This window comes from Urocampus carinirostris, chromosome 12, assembly GCF_059441175.1.
Source record: "Urocampus carinirostris isolate Australia breed hairy pipefish chromosome 12, RoL_Ucar_1.0, whole genome shotgun sequence".
NCBI classification, from domain to species: Eukaryota; Metazoa; Chordata; class Actinopteri; order Syngnathiformes; family Syngnathidae; genus Urocampus; species Urocampus carinirostris.
The window spans coordinates 8,943,787-8,963,381 of record NC_142360.1 but is presented as its reverse complement, the minus strand read 5'-3'; the positions used below and the strand labels follow the sequence as shown (position 1 = coordinate 8,963,381).

The 19,595-nt window shown below is 39.0% G+C and overlaps 1 protein-coding gene across 1 annotated transcript; it reads left to right on the top strand.

Annotated features, from left to right (window-relative positions):
* Positions 1 to 2,262: 2,262 nt before the first annotated feature.
* Positions 2,263 to 18,418, top strand: rorca (RAR-related orphan receptor C a). The gene is made up of 10 exons (XM_088349353.1): positions 2,263 to 2,620; positions 12,124 to 12,209; positions 12,336 to 12,477; positions 13,231 to 13,671; positions 13,749 to 13,870; positions 14,999 to 15,131; positions 15,802 to 15,909; positions 16,001 to 16,111; positions 17,015 to 17,127; positions 17,202 to 18,418. Exons 1-10 carry the CDS (start codon positions 2,614 to 2,616, stop codon positions 17,361 to 17,363), a joined length of 1,425 nt encoding a protein of 474 aa, XP_088205479.1. The 5' UTR covers positions 2,263 to 2,613; the 3' UTR covers positions 17,364 to 18,418.
* Positions 18,419 to 19,595: the final 1,177 nt, after the last annotated feature.

Here is a 19,595-nt window from a genome sequence, read left to right as displayed (position 1 = left end):
CACAGCAGTAGCGGGCATTTTTAACGTTGCACGAACTCTCCAACTGACACACTACAGGTTGAGACTCGAGTTGTTTACATGTGACGTAGACCAATACGTCACTGAGGTCTACAGCCAATTAATATTACCGCCATCTCCTGGACAGGGGTGGAACCTTGCAAGTCTTGTCCAAACCATCTCCGCTTTGCACTTCACTCGCGGAGGGCACTCCTCTTCGAGGGACCTCACTGGAGGGTCCTCAGGGCCGAGTGAGAGAAATGGGATTGGGCCAAAGTGTTTGGTACACAGTGTACTTAAGCAGAAGTGGAAGTGCAGACGGCTAGAAGTAGAAGTACTAATCCGTATGTGTTGCTTGGGGAACAAAACAAAACAAAACTATAAAAAAAAAATGAACATATACGTACGTTAGAATTAAGTTAGAGGGGCAGTGTCTCTTATTTAGCGCCTCCTTGTGGTACAAAAACAATATTGATTGAAATGATAAGTGAAAATACATGATCTATCATTTAAACATGCATCATAAAAAACAGGACTGGGAGGAGAAATTTGAATTGCATTTATCATGAGCCTCGCTGAAGTGAGCTGAAATGATTGTCTGGCATCTGGTACCTTAAAACCAAAAACCCCACGAAAGGCTGGGTAAAATTTTAGAAGAAAGAAATGGTGTGGTTTTGTCACTTTGAGTCGCCGTAGTTTGTATTATTTCTTGTGTTTTTCAGCACACATTTTTTGGTTGAACTACACAATACAGCGGCATCCAGTGTTCATGTACAGATGTTACCCTACTCACGAACGAGATAGATTCCGGACAATAGTACGTAAGTTGACTTTGTTTGTAACTTCGTAAGTCTTAAACTTGCGGCCATTGAGGCAGTTGCGGCCCACAGGTTGACAGTTTAATGTCCTTAATGTTAAAGTTAAAAAGACAGTGTGTATAATTTGACCCCTAGATGTTGCTGTATTGTGTCATGCAACCGAAAACAACTGCCATGAAGCACAAATGGAGAAAAGAACAACTACAGAGACTCAAAGTGACCAAAACACACCTTATTTCTTTTTAAGAAAAGAGAATTGGACAAATATAACAAGAGGGGAAACTGCGAAAAAAGTAAGAAAACGGAAAATCAAATCAAATTTGATTTGTAAAGCACTTGAATGAAGTTCTGTATAAAACATTCAGTGGACAATAAAATAATAAAATGCAATCCTTTATCCCTACTCAACAACCCGAAACACTTAATACACACAATGGTTAAAATAGAAATACGAACAAAATAAATAGCAATAGAAATAAAATCTAATTATGGCAAGGCACAGATTAACCACGTGAGGAAACGGACCTGAGGGAGTCTTCCCCTCACCAGGTATAGAGGAATGCTCTTCCCCCTGAGATTCGATCTACAACCTCAGTGGAACTGTTTAAATCCGGGCTTAAACACACTTCTATTCTCTAGTTTATGAATGACCTATATTTCATGTTGAGAATATCTGTGTATTATTTATTATTGCAATATCCGTTGCAGCCTGGTCATCCTGGAAGGGGATTACCTCATGTGCGGCCCCTCCTCAAGGTCTCTTCATTTTCCTCATATTGAGGTTTTTGAGTTTTTCCTTGCCTCATGTAGGTTTTAGATCAAGGGATGGTGTCATAATAGTCTTTGGTTTGCAATAATCTGAGATCTGTGCAGCCCTTTGAGACTCCTTGTGATTAAGGGCTATACTTGACTGATGGCATCAACCAATGAAACTACCCGACCAAAAATAAAAATGGAAAAAAATAGATAAAAAGAAAGTAGCAAACAATAATAAAAGAAGGAAAGAATTATTTTTTTAAAAAAGAATAGAAATGAAGAGAAATAAGAAGACAAAAAGAAAGCCTGCTTTGAGAGATCTATCTGAAACTTGTAACACCCAAATGAGAATGCAAATGTATATGCTTGTGTTTGTATTTTATTAATTTACCAAGAAATATTCACCTCTATTTTAACTATGTTTTTTTATTCCCGGTCTTTGAGTCTTTTTAACAAAGAAAGAACCAAATGCACATTTCAAACATATACCCTTTGCCACATGACGTCTTTCTTTAAACGATAGAGATGTACTTTTCGCTCAGCACAGTGAAGTTCCCACGCTGCGTGACTGCGAAGTGACACACTGCCACACTTTCTCACGCACGCGTGAGAGAAGCTTGCTTGCGTGCGCGTGCGCGAGATCCCCCTCCCTTGTACGTGCGCGCGCCCGTGTCAAAGCCTCGGCACGCACGCACGCAGGCACACGGCGGGCGGGTTTGTTCCCTCGCTAGCTGGGTGACGATCATGTGTTGTCCACGCGTCATTGAAAGTAGGTTAGTTCCAGCCACAGATGCAGGAAGGAAGCTGTGAGACCACGCGTGGGTTCCGAAGCTCTTCACAAACTACAACACAGCGAAGAGGAAGAAAAGTAGGCGAACTTTAACTCAACTCAAACAGTTTTACGCTATCGCGGACGCGCTTTGCTTTTAAGAAAAAAGGAGTTGCGTTTGGACAGCTCGGAGCAAGTGAGTCGAGTTTTTCCCCCGGCTTTTTTTTTCTCTCCAAGAGGAGTTGCATGACTCTCAAAAACTGAACCGGCGAAATGAGAGGTGAGTACTTTTTGTGTTGTTAGAAAGTTTATGTGGAGGGGATGTTTTAACCAAAATTTTGCACTTTCCGAAGCGCACTTAAACGCGGCATTTAAAAAAAACAACGCAAACTGCAGAAAGAGGCATTTTGCACATTCTGTCTACTTATTTGTATTTATCGACATAATTGTGCTGCACAAACATTTGCACGAGTTTGCAAAGTGGCCAGTTTTCTTCCCCGAGTGCGTATCTTTCCTCTCTGGTGACTCGACTTAGGTTATGTAAGAGCGGCAGTGGGAATCGGGAAGGGAGGGAGTGAGCGGGCCGATTCAAGTCTCCACAAAACACTTTTAATTTCTAGTATACTTCACCTTCTATTTTCTTTAAAAAAAAATGTGCATTAAAAAAAAATGTAGTAAATTTATCAACCTTTTAACAACACTCGATTACGAAAGTGGTGATCCAACTCTAAAACCGAAAATATAATTTTGTAAAACTTCCTGTTCTATAAATGTTGCCAACTATTATTTTAAACTGTTATTGTTTTGTGCTCTATGGTGTGGGGTTTATTATGTATGGGTGGGGGGTTGGAGGTGTTCCACTGACCTAGTTCTGTCATTGAGGATTACAATTTGCTTGAATATGTGTGTGCTCGTCCTTTGTAGATGTATGAAATCAATTTTTATTGAAGCGTTTTTAAATTCATGTGCAGTCCATTTTATCCACATATCCATTAGATTTGTATGTACCATACTAACATTGGATCATGAAGATATTGAACTTTCGGATTAAAAACAGACAGAAGAAGTCAAAACGCAACACACCTTTCTCTTCCACGTATACTAGCCGCTGTTTTTAACCTCTCTTTAAAGAGACACTGTGTAATATTTGACCTCTAGATGTCACGGTATTGTGCAGTGCAGCCGAAATCAAAGCTTAAAGAAGAATACAAACTACGGAAACGCAAATTAACCAAACCACGTTATTTTTTTTGATCGGCCTTTCACAAGGTTTGTGTTTTGAGGGTAGCCTTAGCAGCAAGGTGCCAGACAATCATGTCAGCTCCCTAGGTGAGCCTCAGCTTTAGTTAAAAAAAATACAGGTTTATAAAATGTATTTTTGCTTAATATTCAGATCAATCTTGGTTTTTTTTTTTATAAATGAAAGATTTTAAACCACTAGGAGGAACTGAATAATACACACGGTCGCCTTAATTCAATCAATGAAATTTAAAAATAGTGTCACAATTACATCCCATGGTTCTTTCCTATATATCAAATTAAATGTGACTCATTCCTTATCAAGGGTAATGTTAATAATTTAAAAAAATATATTCAAGTGTTTTTTTCTATTTATTTAGAGTAACCAATTAATTTTTTGTGTCTGGACCGACAATCGTACGTAACTGTCCAAAGGTGGTCCTGCTGTTGTTATGATGTCAGTGTGTCAGCGCCATAGTGACCAAGCCGGATATGGGCACAGCAAGCCCACACTTACACTTGAGCCACAGCAGGCTGGATTTAAGTTCATTTTACTATGTCCGGTGGGGTTACTGACATCAACTGAAGGGAACGCCACTCAGACCTGACACCATGTATATATTTTTAAGACCAACACATTTACACATACAAGTAACAGTTGTGTGTGTTGTGCCATAGATGACAACTTCACAGTAATGGTTATTGACCACAATGTTTCTATGTTTTATTGTATTATTATTTACACAGCATAGTCTATACAGTCCTTTGCGAATTCTTGTGATTAAGGGCTGTACAAATAAACATGAGTTGACTTTTTTTTTTTTTTTTTCACAACAATGACATTTTACTTATTTTTATAAGTTGAGAAAGACTGATGCCATCTGGTTGGTCGTGTGGTACAATGAAAGCAGTTCGCAATGTTGAGTACAGCAAGGTTCAAAGGGTCCCCATGGGGTGTTGTAAAAGCCAAAAGGTCGACCGGCGCTCTCCAAGAACGCTGCGGCACAGAGCCCAAAAAGCTTACGACCTCTATCTGTTGATCGCGCAGCCTTGCAGGAGTTCACATCGAAACTCGGTATGTGTCAAGGTGCCCTCCCCACTTGCTGTCAACTGCATGCTAAGATTCCGTTCCACAATTATCTACGACTTCGACGAAGAGTGTCTGAAAGGAATCATTTTTTTCTTTGTAACAAGCACACTTAGATAACATTAATATAAATATTTGGTCCTGGAATTTTTATTTTGTGGCAAAGTACAGTATCTTGACGCAAAGTCATTGCGATAAACAGTATCTGCTGGTTCAAATTCGAGATTGGGCTTGTGGCATTCGAGCTAGGCTAGTAAAAGTCAAGGTGAGTTTGATTCATGAGTGTGCGTCTTTTGATCTTGGCAAATAATTGCAACTTGAATTCCTTAGTCTGGTTTAGCTTGTGTTGCAGAGGCCTGCCCAGGTTTAAAGCACTAAGAAGATTGATGGTGCATTTTAAATGTTGCTTTTCAACTAGTGAATTCAACATTTTAAAATGTATAGGACAGCCCATCTCTTAAGTTTGTATAAACAAACCTTTTATAGGCTCACCTTTGGAGCTTTTAGATCAAGCATGCAAACCATTCCCTTAGCATTGGCTATCCAATTGACAGGAGCAATGCATAATTGTAACCTGGCAAATTGTTTGATAGTGAAAAGCTTTACAACCATCTTACTGCTCCAACTTTTAGTACCATTTACAGTCTCGTTGGCAAAATTCTCGAAACAGGATCTCTTTTTGGCAAACCGCGTAGCCAGCTAGCATTGCCACCAGCCAGCTAGCATTGCCGCCAGCAAGTGTAAGTGCTATATCTAAAGGACAAAGTCAAAGACAAAAAAAATATTGTTTATCATGGAGCGACATTGCTACCCGTCTATAATGTAAACTGGTGAGCCGTGAGAAACAATAAGGCAACCAACGTGGACGTTTTTAAGGCCCAGTTCGATAACAATTTTTGTCAGCAAATAAAAAACAGCTACAGATTAATTGCCTAATAATTAAAACAATCTGTTATTAAGGTATTATAAAGCGGACAAGAATAGAATGAATAATTCAGTAGAGCTTTATATCCATCCATCGATTTTCTGCGCCGCCTATGCTTACTAGGGTTGTGGGGGTGCTGGAGCCCATCCCAGCTCTCTTCTGGTCAGGGGACACCCTGAAATCACTCACTTATGCACATCAAACCAATTTGGACCAGCCATGCATTTTTATGGAATGTGGAAGGAAACAGTAGTGCCTGGAGGAACCCCGCGCAAGGCCGGCGAGAACATGCAAACTGGAAGGCTGGGTAGCTGGTTTCGGACCTATGACCTCAGAACTGTGTCACAGGCGCGTCACCCATTCATCCACCCTTGAGCTTTATGGTTGATGTCAAATGGATGTCTTAAGATTTTGAAAGAGTTGGCTACAGCCGATTCTGAAAAGTTACCTGGTAGTTGCTCGAGCTTAAAAAGCTAATGGTGCATTCGATGTACTTTCACAGCATTGTTGACTTTGTATTCCGTTCATTTCATTACATTACAAGCAGAAATCAACTGGACATTCGACCTATTGTTTTTGGCCGATGTTGCAAAAGTTATAATCTTCCAATTATACTCCAGGCTGCCAATCAATCGGTTCTGATGATACATTGAACCATCGATTCCAATTACCTCTTAGATAATCTGAAAACCATTCATATTGTCTGTGTCTCTTTCCAGTCCTGGTTATCAATTGTATTCCTGGAGAAATGTCATCTTTTTGGTCTAACTAAACCAGATGTCGCACTCAAACTGACTCAGTAAATTGAGACGAGATCTTCATTCTTTCAGTAGATACTTTTGATATCATATTTATTTATCCCTAAGTTTTTTTCCCGGGTGTAAAATATGCACTTTCGCTCAATACCTTGGAAACACTGACATCATGTGACAGTGGAAATTTGTTCCCCCTTTCCTGCTTAGAAGTAAGGTCAGTTGAATTGATTCCAGGTTTTCTTTGACTGGAATGTATCGGCTTTGGCAATTATCGAATGTATAAAAAAGTGAATTATTAAAATGATATGCAGACAGTTGTGATTTGCAAGTTGCTCTGCACAAAACTTGTGTTACAATTATATTGATTTTTAACTATTATCAAATAGTGTTAACTTTATTTCAATAATCAGTCTGGACAGACACATATTTATAGTTTTGGACTTTACTAAATGAAATCATTTTCCAAATAATGGCCTTCATTGAAATGGTTTGTGAAGTAATTCCAGGACTTAACAGATCCCGTGTCACTAAAAACATATAAAATTATCTCACAAGCTGACCGAGTGCTTCTGTGCAATGGTTTATTATGTTTTATTACAAAGTAATATTACATCACACTTTTAAAGACGGATTAACATTAACGGGGAGCCAATTAGGTGCAAATGAATGAATAAAATCTGAGATATGTATCAGAAACTCGCATGCAAAATGTGTAATTAGATATTTATGTTAAACAAATGCAGAAAAATAAGTAAAATCATGTTTTTCAAATCCAATTATATTGTTCTGATGGCATAAAAGTTGCTTAATGTTAGATATTAAGATATAATTTGAGAACGATTAATAGTCATAAAACCTTCTTAGGACGTACAATGATGGAAATGTTTTTTCGGCCTTCATTAAATTGGACTCCGATGTGCTTGGAAACATTCTACACCACACTTGTAAGTTGACCTGGTGTGTGATTTTGGCCTGCTTGTAAATAATGAGTTGTCTTGCGGCTACCTCGTGGTTCCTGTCCGTCTCCCCCCCCAAAAAAAAAAAAACAATTCCCGTAAATGTCACCGTTCCCTGTGTAGTGTCGAGCCGACTGTTACCTTTGCAGGGTAGTTAATTTTAACGAGCTGTTAATTTTTTAACTGGACGGGTGTCAACTCATATGTGTTTTCCAAGGTTATGACAGGTTCATTTTCTGAGTCCTTTTCTAAAAAGCTAGTCAATCATTAGAACAACTGACAGGAGGAAAATGTTTTAAACGTCTGCTTTTGCCTAGACAGCAATATGTAATTGTGGAGATGCAGCAATTACTCACGAACGTCATTTCTTTTAAAAAGTAGGTTTATGTACAGTATGTCAAGTAAGGTGCGGGTAAATAGGACCTTGTACTGTTTGATTAGCTCGAATGAGAGAGCAAAGTCTGTGCTGACAAGCTTTTAAAACATTTTCTGCTAAGCAAAAATTGAGACTGGCACGGATATGACTGAAAATTGTTGCATTTTTTTCCACTTCTCAGGCCTAGAAACGTATCAATAATTATACTGTTTCATCAAGTCAAGTCAAATTTATTTTTATATTCCTTAATCACAAAAAAGTTTTTCCGGAAACAATAGGGTTAACATGTATTGAATTAAAATTATTTTATTGAAACAAATATTTAATTAATTAATTGCCCGCACTGTGTCAGAAAATTGTCTTTTTATTTATTTTTTATCTTTTTTGGGGGGTTGGCGTTTGAAATGTCTTTGAAACAGGATTTTTCTTATTTTCACCCTTTTCGTGAGACACTGACAAACCGCCAGGACAAGCATGAAATCACTCTCCACCTTCACCAGCAACCACCCCTTCCCCCCTTTCCTGCTCTCTAATGTGTTTCCAGTCCCAGAACAGCGTTGCTAATAGTAAGATAAAACAGATAAGTGCGGTAGAATACAAATTATAAAGGCTTTTTGTACTCAGTTGCGCATTAATGCATACTTAAGAAAGCATTGACTTTCAAGTTTCAACTTTTTCAGGACACCTTAAACAACACACCACACATTTAAAGTCACAATTCAAATTAAAATCAGTCTTTATATCAACAAATGTAAAACCAATACTGAGACTTGTTCAAAATGAAGTTCAGATGCTTCTGAGATCATCAAATCCACAAGTAATGCAAAATGATTAATTGATAGGTCCTATTTGGTAATTAACTCAATAATTAGTTGTTGATCATACAACAAGTTGTTGCCAGTCTGTATGTATACATCTTTACAAAACAGGATAGATGAGGTTTAGATGAAGTATATAAAACACTACTAAAAATGTCAAATGGAAGGCTGGTCTGTGTGTTCCTTTCACGGTATCCAGCTTAATCTCCTTGGCAGAGGTAACAAACACTTTTGGACTCTTATCAGCAAGAGTCCATTCAATTCAATTAACACTTCCTCGTCTTATTCATGCTTATAAATGTTTGCCTTTATTGCTTGTGTGTCGTAATCATACATCCAACCACCACCGGCTGCCACATGAGCAAAAAATAGATTTATGACCTCGCATGATCGCAGCTGAAATTTCACTCTGATATTTGACATGCTGCAACAAGTTGGGAACCGCCATTGGCTACAGCTGTTCTTGCCGCTGGCCTCCTTCTCATCCCTACATTTTTTCATGGAGCCAGATGTCAAGAAGGTTTCCAAACAACTCTTCAATCTGTCATCCATGTTTTTGTTCAAATTGCTTCTCCACACCCTTCCTATGTCAAGTTTGAAAATGAAAAAAAATCAAGGAGGTCCTTTCTGCTCCGCCTCCTGCTTAACTGGAAAAGTGTGTCAGTGGAGCAGTTTTGGGCTCAGCTGACAGGCATGTGAGCCAGCAAATCAAAACTCTTGGATCGAGCCCGCTGGCCAACGGGAACGGAGGCGGAACACGGGGTTAACGTCATCCGGTTGCCGCGGCAACCACCTTTGAATGGGTGCATTCGTGGAATGCGGCCAGACTGCAGTTATATAACAAGTTGGCGGGCGGGCGGGAGGAGCAGGCGGGCAGGAGGCCTTGGAGAGGAGCAACACACAGGCACTGTTTCCACTGTTTGTTCTTCACTTTTTTTTTTCTTAACCTTTTTATTTGTTTTATTAAGGCAGCTTTGCTCTGGCCAGTGTAACAATCACTAAGTATTTAAAAGTATTTGCGTTGGCCCCCGCCCCCGATAACTGACACCCGAAAGTAACGCGTTACTCTGAAAGTAACAATCTAGTTACGAATTAGCGTGTATCAGGGGAAGGCAAACTTGGCAACAAAATTTGCTCTGAGGCTGGGCCTGAGAAAAAAATAATAGCTGATTGATGTATCTATTTTTTTTTGTATGTGCAGATAGAGCAGGGGTATCTGTACTTTTTCAAACTGAGAGCTACTTTTTGTCACTAGTTTTCACAAAGAGCACAGAGTTCAATATGCATCTCTAAAATAAAAATGTATTATGTTTTAGTATGTTGTGACAATGTTACCAGGTTAATTATTGGAAATGGGGTTAAAAAGACTCTGGTCAACACAAAAACAAAAATTCTAGAAAATCACAATGACCCAGAATGGTGTTTTTCATAACCTTCCGATATTGGCAATTAATTCAAGTCAGACTTGCTCTGGCCAGTGTTAGGCGCTACTAAAAAATAAGTATTTAAAGTTACTAATCACTTTATTTCAAAAGTAGTTGCTTTAAAACATTCTAAATCTCGATTTGCTTTTAAGTAGTAGCGGGATAATGCACCATTTGGTCAACAGTTTATTTCCAATATTTTATTAACAAGGCATTACAGTATTTGTTACCAAAAAAATAACAATTGAGTTACTCCCAACACTGCCTGTGGCTATTGTGCAGAAGTTTGGCTGAAAAATTTCCCATTTTGCTTTCTGTAGATAGGCTCTCATTTTTTTACTCAAATGCGCTGACGCAAATCTCATCTCTTTCCTAAGCTGGTTGTCATGTGTGGGTGCTGGATTCTGCGTATTTGGTCAAAGAGCCTTTTTCAAGTGAGGAATCCATTTTATTACTGAACAAAAAGGAAGCATGGCTTTGAGCAGCCAACACAGTAGCCCCTTGGTTTTATTTTATTATAATATTCTTTTGATTTGCGGTTTTATCATTCAAAAGCTTCAGAAGTGGGCTTGTTTCTTTCTTCCTCCCCCTGGATAAGCCGGAAAGCATTTTGTTCTTCCTAGTGAAGACATGGAGGAGGGACAAAGAGGCGCGAGCCATGAAACTTTATAACCTCGGGCCTCAGCTAATGCAATTGACCTGCTATTCTGGGCTCCAGGAGGCCCAGCTACTTAGATAAACAGCGTAATGAAAAGAACATGCTGTTCCTTCGTAAGAAGGCTCAGGCTTCCACAATCAAGACAAGGTGCATAATGTATACGTGCACGTCAACTCAGGTGTCAATTACAAAAAGCGCTAGGCTCTTTGCATAGTTCCGCTCATGTGACATAACGTAACGTTGTCATTCTTTGCATGGCTATCAAGCGACTACACCCTTTTATGTGTTCCCTGACATAATTTCTGACCAGCCTATCTAAAAAAACATGTGATTGGAAGGTAGAAGGAAGTCAATTCAAACAAGCGCTTCCAATAAGGACCAACTGAAAAAAAAAAAAGTATTGTTTCGGGAAAGGTGCAGCGTTTCCCTCCCTTACCTCTCGGTTTACATTCCAGCTCATTTCATTTGCATTGTGAGGCAAAGCAATTATTCCAAAAAAAGAATGCCCTTTAATTAGTTCCGTGACCACACTGGTTTATCCGAACAATTTAAAATTCCATGTTGTACTGACTGGAAATGCCAAAGTATGTTTGCAGTTTTTAGGAAAAATAACAACAATGCATAAAATCTGACTTATTTTTATTTTAATCTGCGAAATATTGTGTTTTGTAATGGTGACTCAATTATTTGTGTAGTATCCATTGCCTAAATTCTTAGTCCACAAGGACACTGTGTATTATTTAGCGCCAATTAGTGGGGAAAAACTTTGTTCGATTATTTTTTAAATCAATGTTTTTTTTTAAATCAAAAATACATGAACTATCATTTGAACGTGCATTTTTTGAATACTTGTCAGTCGGGATATTTGCATTTATTTTACATAAGCCTCACCTAGAGGGGGCTTACATTATTGTCAGACCTCTTGCTGCTACGGGTACTCACAGAAACGAAAAACCTTGCGAAAGACTATGTTGAAAGAATTGCTGTGGTTTAAGTCCCCGTAGTTTGGATTCTTTTTTTGTAGTTTTTAACACCCATTTTTGCTTGCAATACATAGTACAGTGACATCTAGTGGTCAAATAATACAGTCTGTTTTAAGGTCTGCTGCCTGATAGTTGTCCTAGGTCTTTTGGTCTCCGGGTCGTTCATGTATGATTAAAAATTGAAATAAATGTCTTTTTTTTTCAAATATAAAATATAAACATCTCCACTTCGGATTGTTGGAATAGAGAAAAAATATAATGTAATACAAATGTTTTCTCCTCTGGAAAGCCTTATTTTGTTGTGCACTCAAATGTGTTATTTGTTCATTTTATCTGCATTACTAGCTCATCAGGTATGAAAGGTATAATTTATTCTGAAAAATGCAGATATTCCCATTCAAAACAATTTTGTATCCATTAGGTGAAATGGCCATAGATGATATAAATGCATACAGGTAGCTGAAAGCTGGTACTAGGTTACCTATGCTTGTTCAACCAAGTGCTGCATTGTCTGCAAGGAGAAGATTGACTTAAGTGAAAATATGTCTTGTGTTCTCTCTAGCACAAATAGAAGTGATCCCCTGCAAAATCTGCGGGGACAAGTCCTCAGGGATCCATTACGGTGTCATCACCTGTGAAGGCTGTAAAGTGAGTACTGGCATTGTGCCCAAACACATCACTGTCATTAAGATCTTAACTTCTTGGTTGCGTCCAACTCTTTGTTTTTTCAAGCCACCGCCCAACTCAGGTTTTTCTTTTTCTTTTTTAATCAAGGGTTTCTTCCGACGCAGCCAGCAGAACAATGCCATATACTCCTGCTCCCGCCAGAGAAACTGCCTGATAGATCGGACCAATCGCAACCGCTGCCAGCACTGCCGGCTGCAAAAGTGTCTCACTCTGGGCATGAGTCGCGACGGTGAGGATTATCACAAAGTACTCGCATTCTGTTTCACGTTCACATAAAGGCAACAGCGAAATCCTCAGCTGAATAGGTCAACAATAGAAAGTATGTGTCAACACCCTTAAGTGTTATTTCAACTCATTAACATTCATCATGTGTTATTTTGATACTCTGGGTTTACTTTTTATTCTGAACAATTTGCATATCAGACACTTTAGGTTGGAGGAATGAAAGCAACACAAGTCATTCAGAGGCATTTAACTTCTCCATTTACCTAAGGTGTTATTTTTTAAATAATGCAGAATTAATTCATAAAACCACAAATTGAATGTACTTAAAAATAAAAACCTCTAAAAAACTTAATATTTGACAAAAAAAATGGGGAAATTGCATGATTCAAGCGTGGATTAAAAGGTTGGGGTTTTTTTGTCCTTTTTGCTTTTTGGTATTTTGGTTATTTGGTATTATACTAAAAATACAGAGTATTACATTTACATTTCTATTCATTTTAATTATTTCTATTTATTTTAATTAAAGATTCATAAAAAAAACTATCCTGTTACACATTCCACACAAATTTAATATTCAGTTTTGACATGTCTTTTATAATGTTAATGTTAAGGATTTTCTCTAACAAGGCTGACTTCACGAGTGTTATTTTAGTCAAGAGGTTTTCATATTTCTAAGGGGGCATGACCGAAAACAATTAAAGCACTCTGACTATGCTAACTTGTCTTGTTTTATAATTGAAATATGTCATTGTTGCAGCGGTGAAATTTGGACGCATGTCCAAGAAGCAGCGCGACAGCCTGTATGCCGAGGTCCAGAAGCACCAGCAATCCCAGGAGTGCGGCGGAATGGCACCCCGGGAAGAAAACATTGACGCGGGCGACCAAAATCGCGCCTACAGGCGGGTTTCCAGCACAGTTCTTAGCGAACTGGACGACTTTAGCACGCTGCCCGACGGCCTGCTTTTCGACTTGCCGCTTACCCCCGAGGACGGGGGTGGAGAATACGGCAGCCTGGACATGCTGGCGGGAAGTGCGGGCAGCGGCTCGTCCTCGCAGAGCTCGCCGGAGCAGACCAGCTTAGACTTTTTCGAGGCCAACCACAACATCAAGCACGAGTACCAGCTTCTGCACGACTCAGGGCTCTTTTCGCATGCCATCCTCAACCCGCTGCCTGACGGTTTCTCCCTGCTTGAGCTCGGTATGCGCGTCTTTCCGAACCCAAGAACGAGAAAAGATCCAGAACATAATGTTAACGCAAATCCCTTTTCTACCTAGAGCACATAACTCAGTGTGTGGTGAAGTCGCATATCGAGACAAGCCAGTACAGCACAGAAGAGCTGAAGAGAATGGCGTGGTCCACGTACAGCATGGAAGACACTCGAATGTACCAGACTAAGGTACGATGATGGACTGAAAAGATTCATCGAATAAATCTGTGTTTCTCAACCGGTTGCTCACAGACCCGTTTTCGTTGGATCGCCTGCCGTAGCCTTTGCAAAATAATGCTTTGAAAAATAAATGCTGGTGTGTCATTTAAACTCCTTAACAGTAGATGGCAATAATACCGTTCAAATGCGAGTCGCCACTTGCCATTTCACACCACAGAAAGACATATAAAATTTGTTTACACATGTTGAGCAGGGCAAAGTGCAGATCCAGCAAATACAACGAGATATTGGTTTTATTATCTTGATTATTGTATTATCTTTATTATCTCTATCCAAGACAAAGGAGGACAGTGTGTTTTGTGCGGCCAAGTGCTAAAACATGGAGGCATAAAGCTTCAATTTCATGTTTTTGCATGTTGAGTCTGTTAAAAATGGCTGAAGGTACTGCAGTGAAGCATTTTGAATTTTTAATTAAAACTGCAGCAAATTTAGCATTAAAGTGAAAAAAAGTGAATGATTTCAAGTCATTATAATATATTTTCATTTTGTTTTATCCAATCCTATTTAAACTGCACAATCATTTAATGAAATACATTTGAGAAGGGGAAAGGTTTGGTTTATCTGGGTCACGGCTTGTAATTAGAGTAGGATTGTGGGTCCCAAAGTCAGACCAGTTGAGAACTAGTGACTAAAAAATGAGACACAAAATGAACTCATGATAGAAATTCGAGATCAAAGCTTTGCATTTAACTATTTATAGGGGTTACATTATTATCAGTAAAATTGGGCTAATGCAGAATATTCGTACAGATTTTTTCTCTGTGTTTATTTTAAATAAGAAACGGAAAGAGTGTCCAAAACAAGCCAAAAATCCTTACGAATCTAAGTATTCTTCATAATTTTAATTTGATAGTTTTTATTAAAACATGTAACCTGAGTAAAAAATGTTTGTCGTTTAAAGTGACCACATTTTTATAAAATAGTTATCCATTACGACAAATAAACATAAGATAAATCTGGTTGAATCAACCCGAATTTAGGTCAGTATGTCATTGATAGAGGATACATAATAGTGTCAAACAACTTGCATTTTGTTCTCAGTAACTAAGCGTGTTCTTTTTTTTTTTTTCTTGTCAGTCAGCTGAGGGGATGTGGCAACAGTGCGCCATTCACATTACCAACGCCATCCAGTACGTGGTGGAGTTTGCCAAACGCATCTCCGGCTTCATGGACTTGTGTCAGAATGATCAGATTATCCTCCTCAAAGCAGGTCAGTGAGTCTTAAAATAGAAAAATATACATGGCAAGTGTCTTGCAGTTGATTGTAGAGGATACAAAATAGTCCAAACCAAAATGTCCCATATAGAGATGAATTGAACATTTTATGGAACATATACAGCAACACTAACCAGAATATTTATGCCCCTACCTCCTCCTTCATCGTATAACACAACAGCAAATTCTTAATTGAAGGTGTAAACCTCCAACTCTGCAATGTAAGTTGGATTTAGTGCAAACACATGAATACTGTTTCACTACCATCCTGCTTGGAGCTATCGTCACAAGAAGACCGGCCTCCGAGAGCACAGCTCCCTTGTCTTATGTGTTTATTGCTTAGCTGCTTCTTCGTTGTGACAGAATCCTTATTGTCACATGAAAGTCCACATGCAAACATCACAAGTGTCCGGCGTGACTTAAAAATTGTGCATCTATCCTCTCTGCATCCAGATGAATGCGGCCTTTGTTGAGACAGCGCTGCAGAGGGGCCTTAGTTCAAGAAAAATAAAATTAGCTGGCCTATTGCTGCATGTTGTAAACCTCCCATTATTGTATATTAGACATATTAGTCAAGACACTCTTGTTGTAATTTTTTCTTTTCATACATTATTCTTCAATATTTTTTGTCTTAATTTGTGAATGTATTTCTCTTTAAACCACAGGCTGCATGGATGTCCTTCTGATCCGAATGTGCCGAGCCTATAACCCCATCAATAACACAATCCTCTTTGATAGAAGGTTCGCCCCTGCTCACTTGTTTAAAGCACTTGGTGAGTGACGTCCTCTCAGCCTATTCCTTTCCTCACTTGTCACATTGTTTAACCTTCCGATGATGGTTCTAAATATTACCCTTTACTACAGGCTGCGATGACCTTGTGTCTGCTGTGTTTGACTTGGCCAAAAACCTGTGCCGTATCCAAATGTCTGAGGAGGAGATGGCCCTCTTCACCGCTGCTGTGTTGCTCTCACCAGGTGAGACAAATGTTACAGATTTACAGCACTTGGCATAGGTATTAGTGCCTGGCAATGCTAATGCAGCCGCATGCTAGCAACATTAACCGATAATCCAGTGGCCCCTCTACATACGAGATAAATTTATTGTATATCTAGAATTTCTCAGATTTCGAACGTATTTTCCCCATAAGAAATAACTGAAAACCAATTAATCTGTGCCCGGATTCCCAAAATCATTCAAGTTAACCCTAAACAGTTATAAAACACATCTTCCTTATCATTGAAAAAACACTCAAATAGCTATTGAACATAAAAATATGATATTACCGAAATAAAATGTTAGTTTATTGTGAGCGCTTTCAATTGAGGAAGTTGGTGGTTGCTAATGTAGCTTTATGAATAGTGGTGGAGGAGTGAGAAAGAGGCAATGAAGGGGTGAGGGAGCACGAGATGTAATTTAATTAAAAAAAAAAAAAACACAACACAAGAGCACGGGATTGGGTCTTTATGGCGGCAACGCATGTGAAGTCAATTCATGTTTATTTGTATAGCCCTTAATCACCAGATGTCTCAAAGATCTGTATGTGCTAACTTAAACATGGCGGTGAGTGGACCCGAGTATTAGCATCTGGAAATTCTTGTAACTTGGATTTTCTCTCATATGACGGGCAAGCTTTTTGCTCGAAAGACATCTTGTATCTCAAGTTTCTTGTATTTTTCAAATTTCGTATGAAGAGGGGCCAAATGCTGCCCATGGTCGCTGTTGCTACATTGCAGCATTAGCTGCAACCATTTATGACCTCGGGCCTACTGAGCGACGCTAATGCTAACAGCTGTGTCAGCAAAGCTTGTCACATTAGCATTATCACACATATTAAGGCAACTGTTTAATTTAATCGATTGTGTCTTTTTTCCGATCAGACCGACCCTGGTTGACAGATGTGCAACAGATCCAGAAGCTTCAGGAGAAGGTCTATGCAGCCCTTCAGCGCTGCCTACAAAAAGGTGGATCGTCAGAAGAGAAACTGGCTAAGGTACAATCTAAAGTTTTGTGTTCACGCACCATGCTTCATCAGAATGTTTCCTGATTGATTTCTTTCTCCTTCAGATGGTGTCCAAACTTCCCATCATGAAGTCTATTTGCAAGCTCCACATTGACAAACTGGAGTTCTTCCGTCTGGTCCACCCCGAGACGGCGTATACTTTTCCGCCGCTGTACCGGGAGGTGTTTGGCAGTGAGATCACTTTCCCTGACTCCACCGAGGGCTAAGCAATGTCACACGTGCAGAAAAAGAAAAAAACAAACCAGAGATTCTGCAACGGAGACGGTGTGAGGGAGATGCAGTGAGAGATGAAAAGACGTGGCAGAGCTGCCACTCAATGACAATCCTGCACACTACACTTAAGGATACACTCCACTCACCTCTGAACTCACGACCGACCCACACTGCCCCTCTCGCGCCGCACCCAAGGGTGCCTGGTACCTCGTTCTAGAGGCAGTTAGATGAAAAGAAGATGATTGAGTGGCCTACACAATTTGTATTCTTCAAATTATTTTTTTAAGTCCTTAAAGCAGATGTTTCTATGACAGTTCTCGAAGCTCAAGTAAGCTATTGCTGAATGTAAGCGTCCCAAAAGATCCCCATCCGCCCCACCCTGTGCCCCTTAAAACGTTCAGCACAGCCAAAAGGCCCAATTACGAATGTATGGACTTAGAATCCTCACATACCTCATTTCTTTTTCTTCCTTTTATTTTTTTTGCAATTGCCATTCTGGTTGCAGTCAACCACTTTTCGCTCGGCATCAGTCGTTTTCGGCGCGTGAACAAAGCGTTCAAAGGGACCATGATCAAAATCACGTTTTTTTTTCCTGCCCCTTTTCAGAAGCACTTATTCAGGTTTTGTTTTTTCACGCACACTGGTGAAAATGGGCTCTTTCTGATGCAATCGCGTTACCTCAGTTCAGTGCGTCCCTTCCCTTTGCGTATGCCACTTAAAAAAGACAGATGACGAATATATTTTTCCATTTTATAAAAGACATTAACTTTTGATTCCGTTTTGGCCTCTCATCACTTCCCTTTATGTACGCGACCTAAGCCTACAAATTTTTGAAAAATTCAATTGGAATTTTGGATTTTACTCATCATAATTTTCCAGCACCGCTCCAATCTTTTGAAAATCAGGGCTGTTATTGTAGATTTTCAAATTCTAGCTGCACCGCGTAAGTAAGTTTTCCAATCTTGTTTTGTTTATGTTGCAAAATACAGATCAATATCTGCAAATCAAATAGACATGTTGCCGTTGTATCGGCTCACAAAATTTGGGTTATTAATAAATCGGCCGACCGATAAATGGGTGCACACGTAATAAGAATGAAAGAAAAGGGTAACAGTTGAAGACTCGCATTGCTGAGTGTTGGATTGAAAAAAAAAAAATTAAAATAGTTGATATTAAAAGTTTTAAAAGACCTAGTACTTAACAAAATTAAATGAGTGCAGTGTTTTACACTACATATTATAGTAAATATGTTTAAAAATAAATAAAATTTCCTTATTGTATTCCCATTAAGTTTCCTGCATAGTGTTCCAATGAAATAACAAGACCCATTTTTGACATGAGTTTTATTGTTGCAGCATTTTTTGATTGGAGAAGGCGGAGCCAAAGGATAAAGAGTGGACAGATGGGCCAGCGGTTTATTTAAGCTCCTTAGATGTTGGGTTGAGGGAGATTTATGATCCCCGGCAACTTTCACTCCACAGGAGCCACCTCCAAAACGGATTCTTTATGTGTCTCTGTTTGACTTCCATGATCAATCCGTTTCATATTTCTAAATGGCTCAAAAATTAAGCATACATTGTACGTTTTCGTGGCCAGCTGCTAGCTTGAACCAATTTTATTCAAATTTGGTACTCCAAAATGTCTGTTTGACTTTGGAGCTTCCATTGAACAGCCCTTCAATTCCTGCCGAAAATAAAAGTTGTCCCAAACTGCTTTTCACACTCTTGAGACCCTTGAACTACCTCTTAAACATTTATACTAAAAAGCAATTGCATGATAGTATACATAGCACTCACCAAATATTTTAAAAATGAAGCATTAGGGTGACATTTTTAGAAGTTCTATAAGTGTGCTTAATTAAGACCTGATCTAAACCTTCAAACTCACGCCCAAATGTTCAATGGTTCAGTACTTTGAGCACAATTTGCCATTTTCTAACACGAAGGAAAATTTACCAATGGGTATTTTCTTGCCTTATGAAAGTATCGTATTCTAGTCGTTATGTAACTAGAGTGTAATTTTATGAGGACACTTTAGTGGCTACTGAACATTTATTGCCATCTGCTGGTCGTAACGCTAAGAAAAATAAACGTGGAAGCCCTTGTAAATTCTCAGGAAGAAAATTGGAAGAAATTAGGAAGTGAAATGTTGATAACAATGAGGCAAAGTGATCTTTGTTGATCACATTTAACACATTCAGTGCTACTGACGACACTATATGTCAA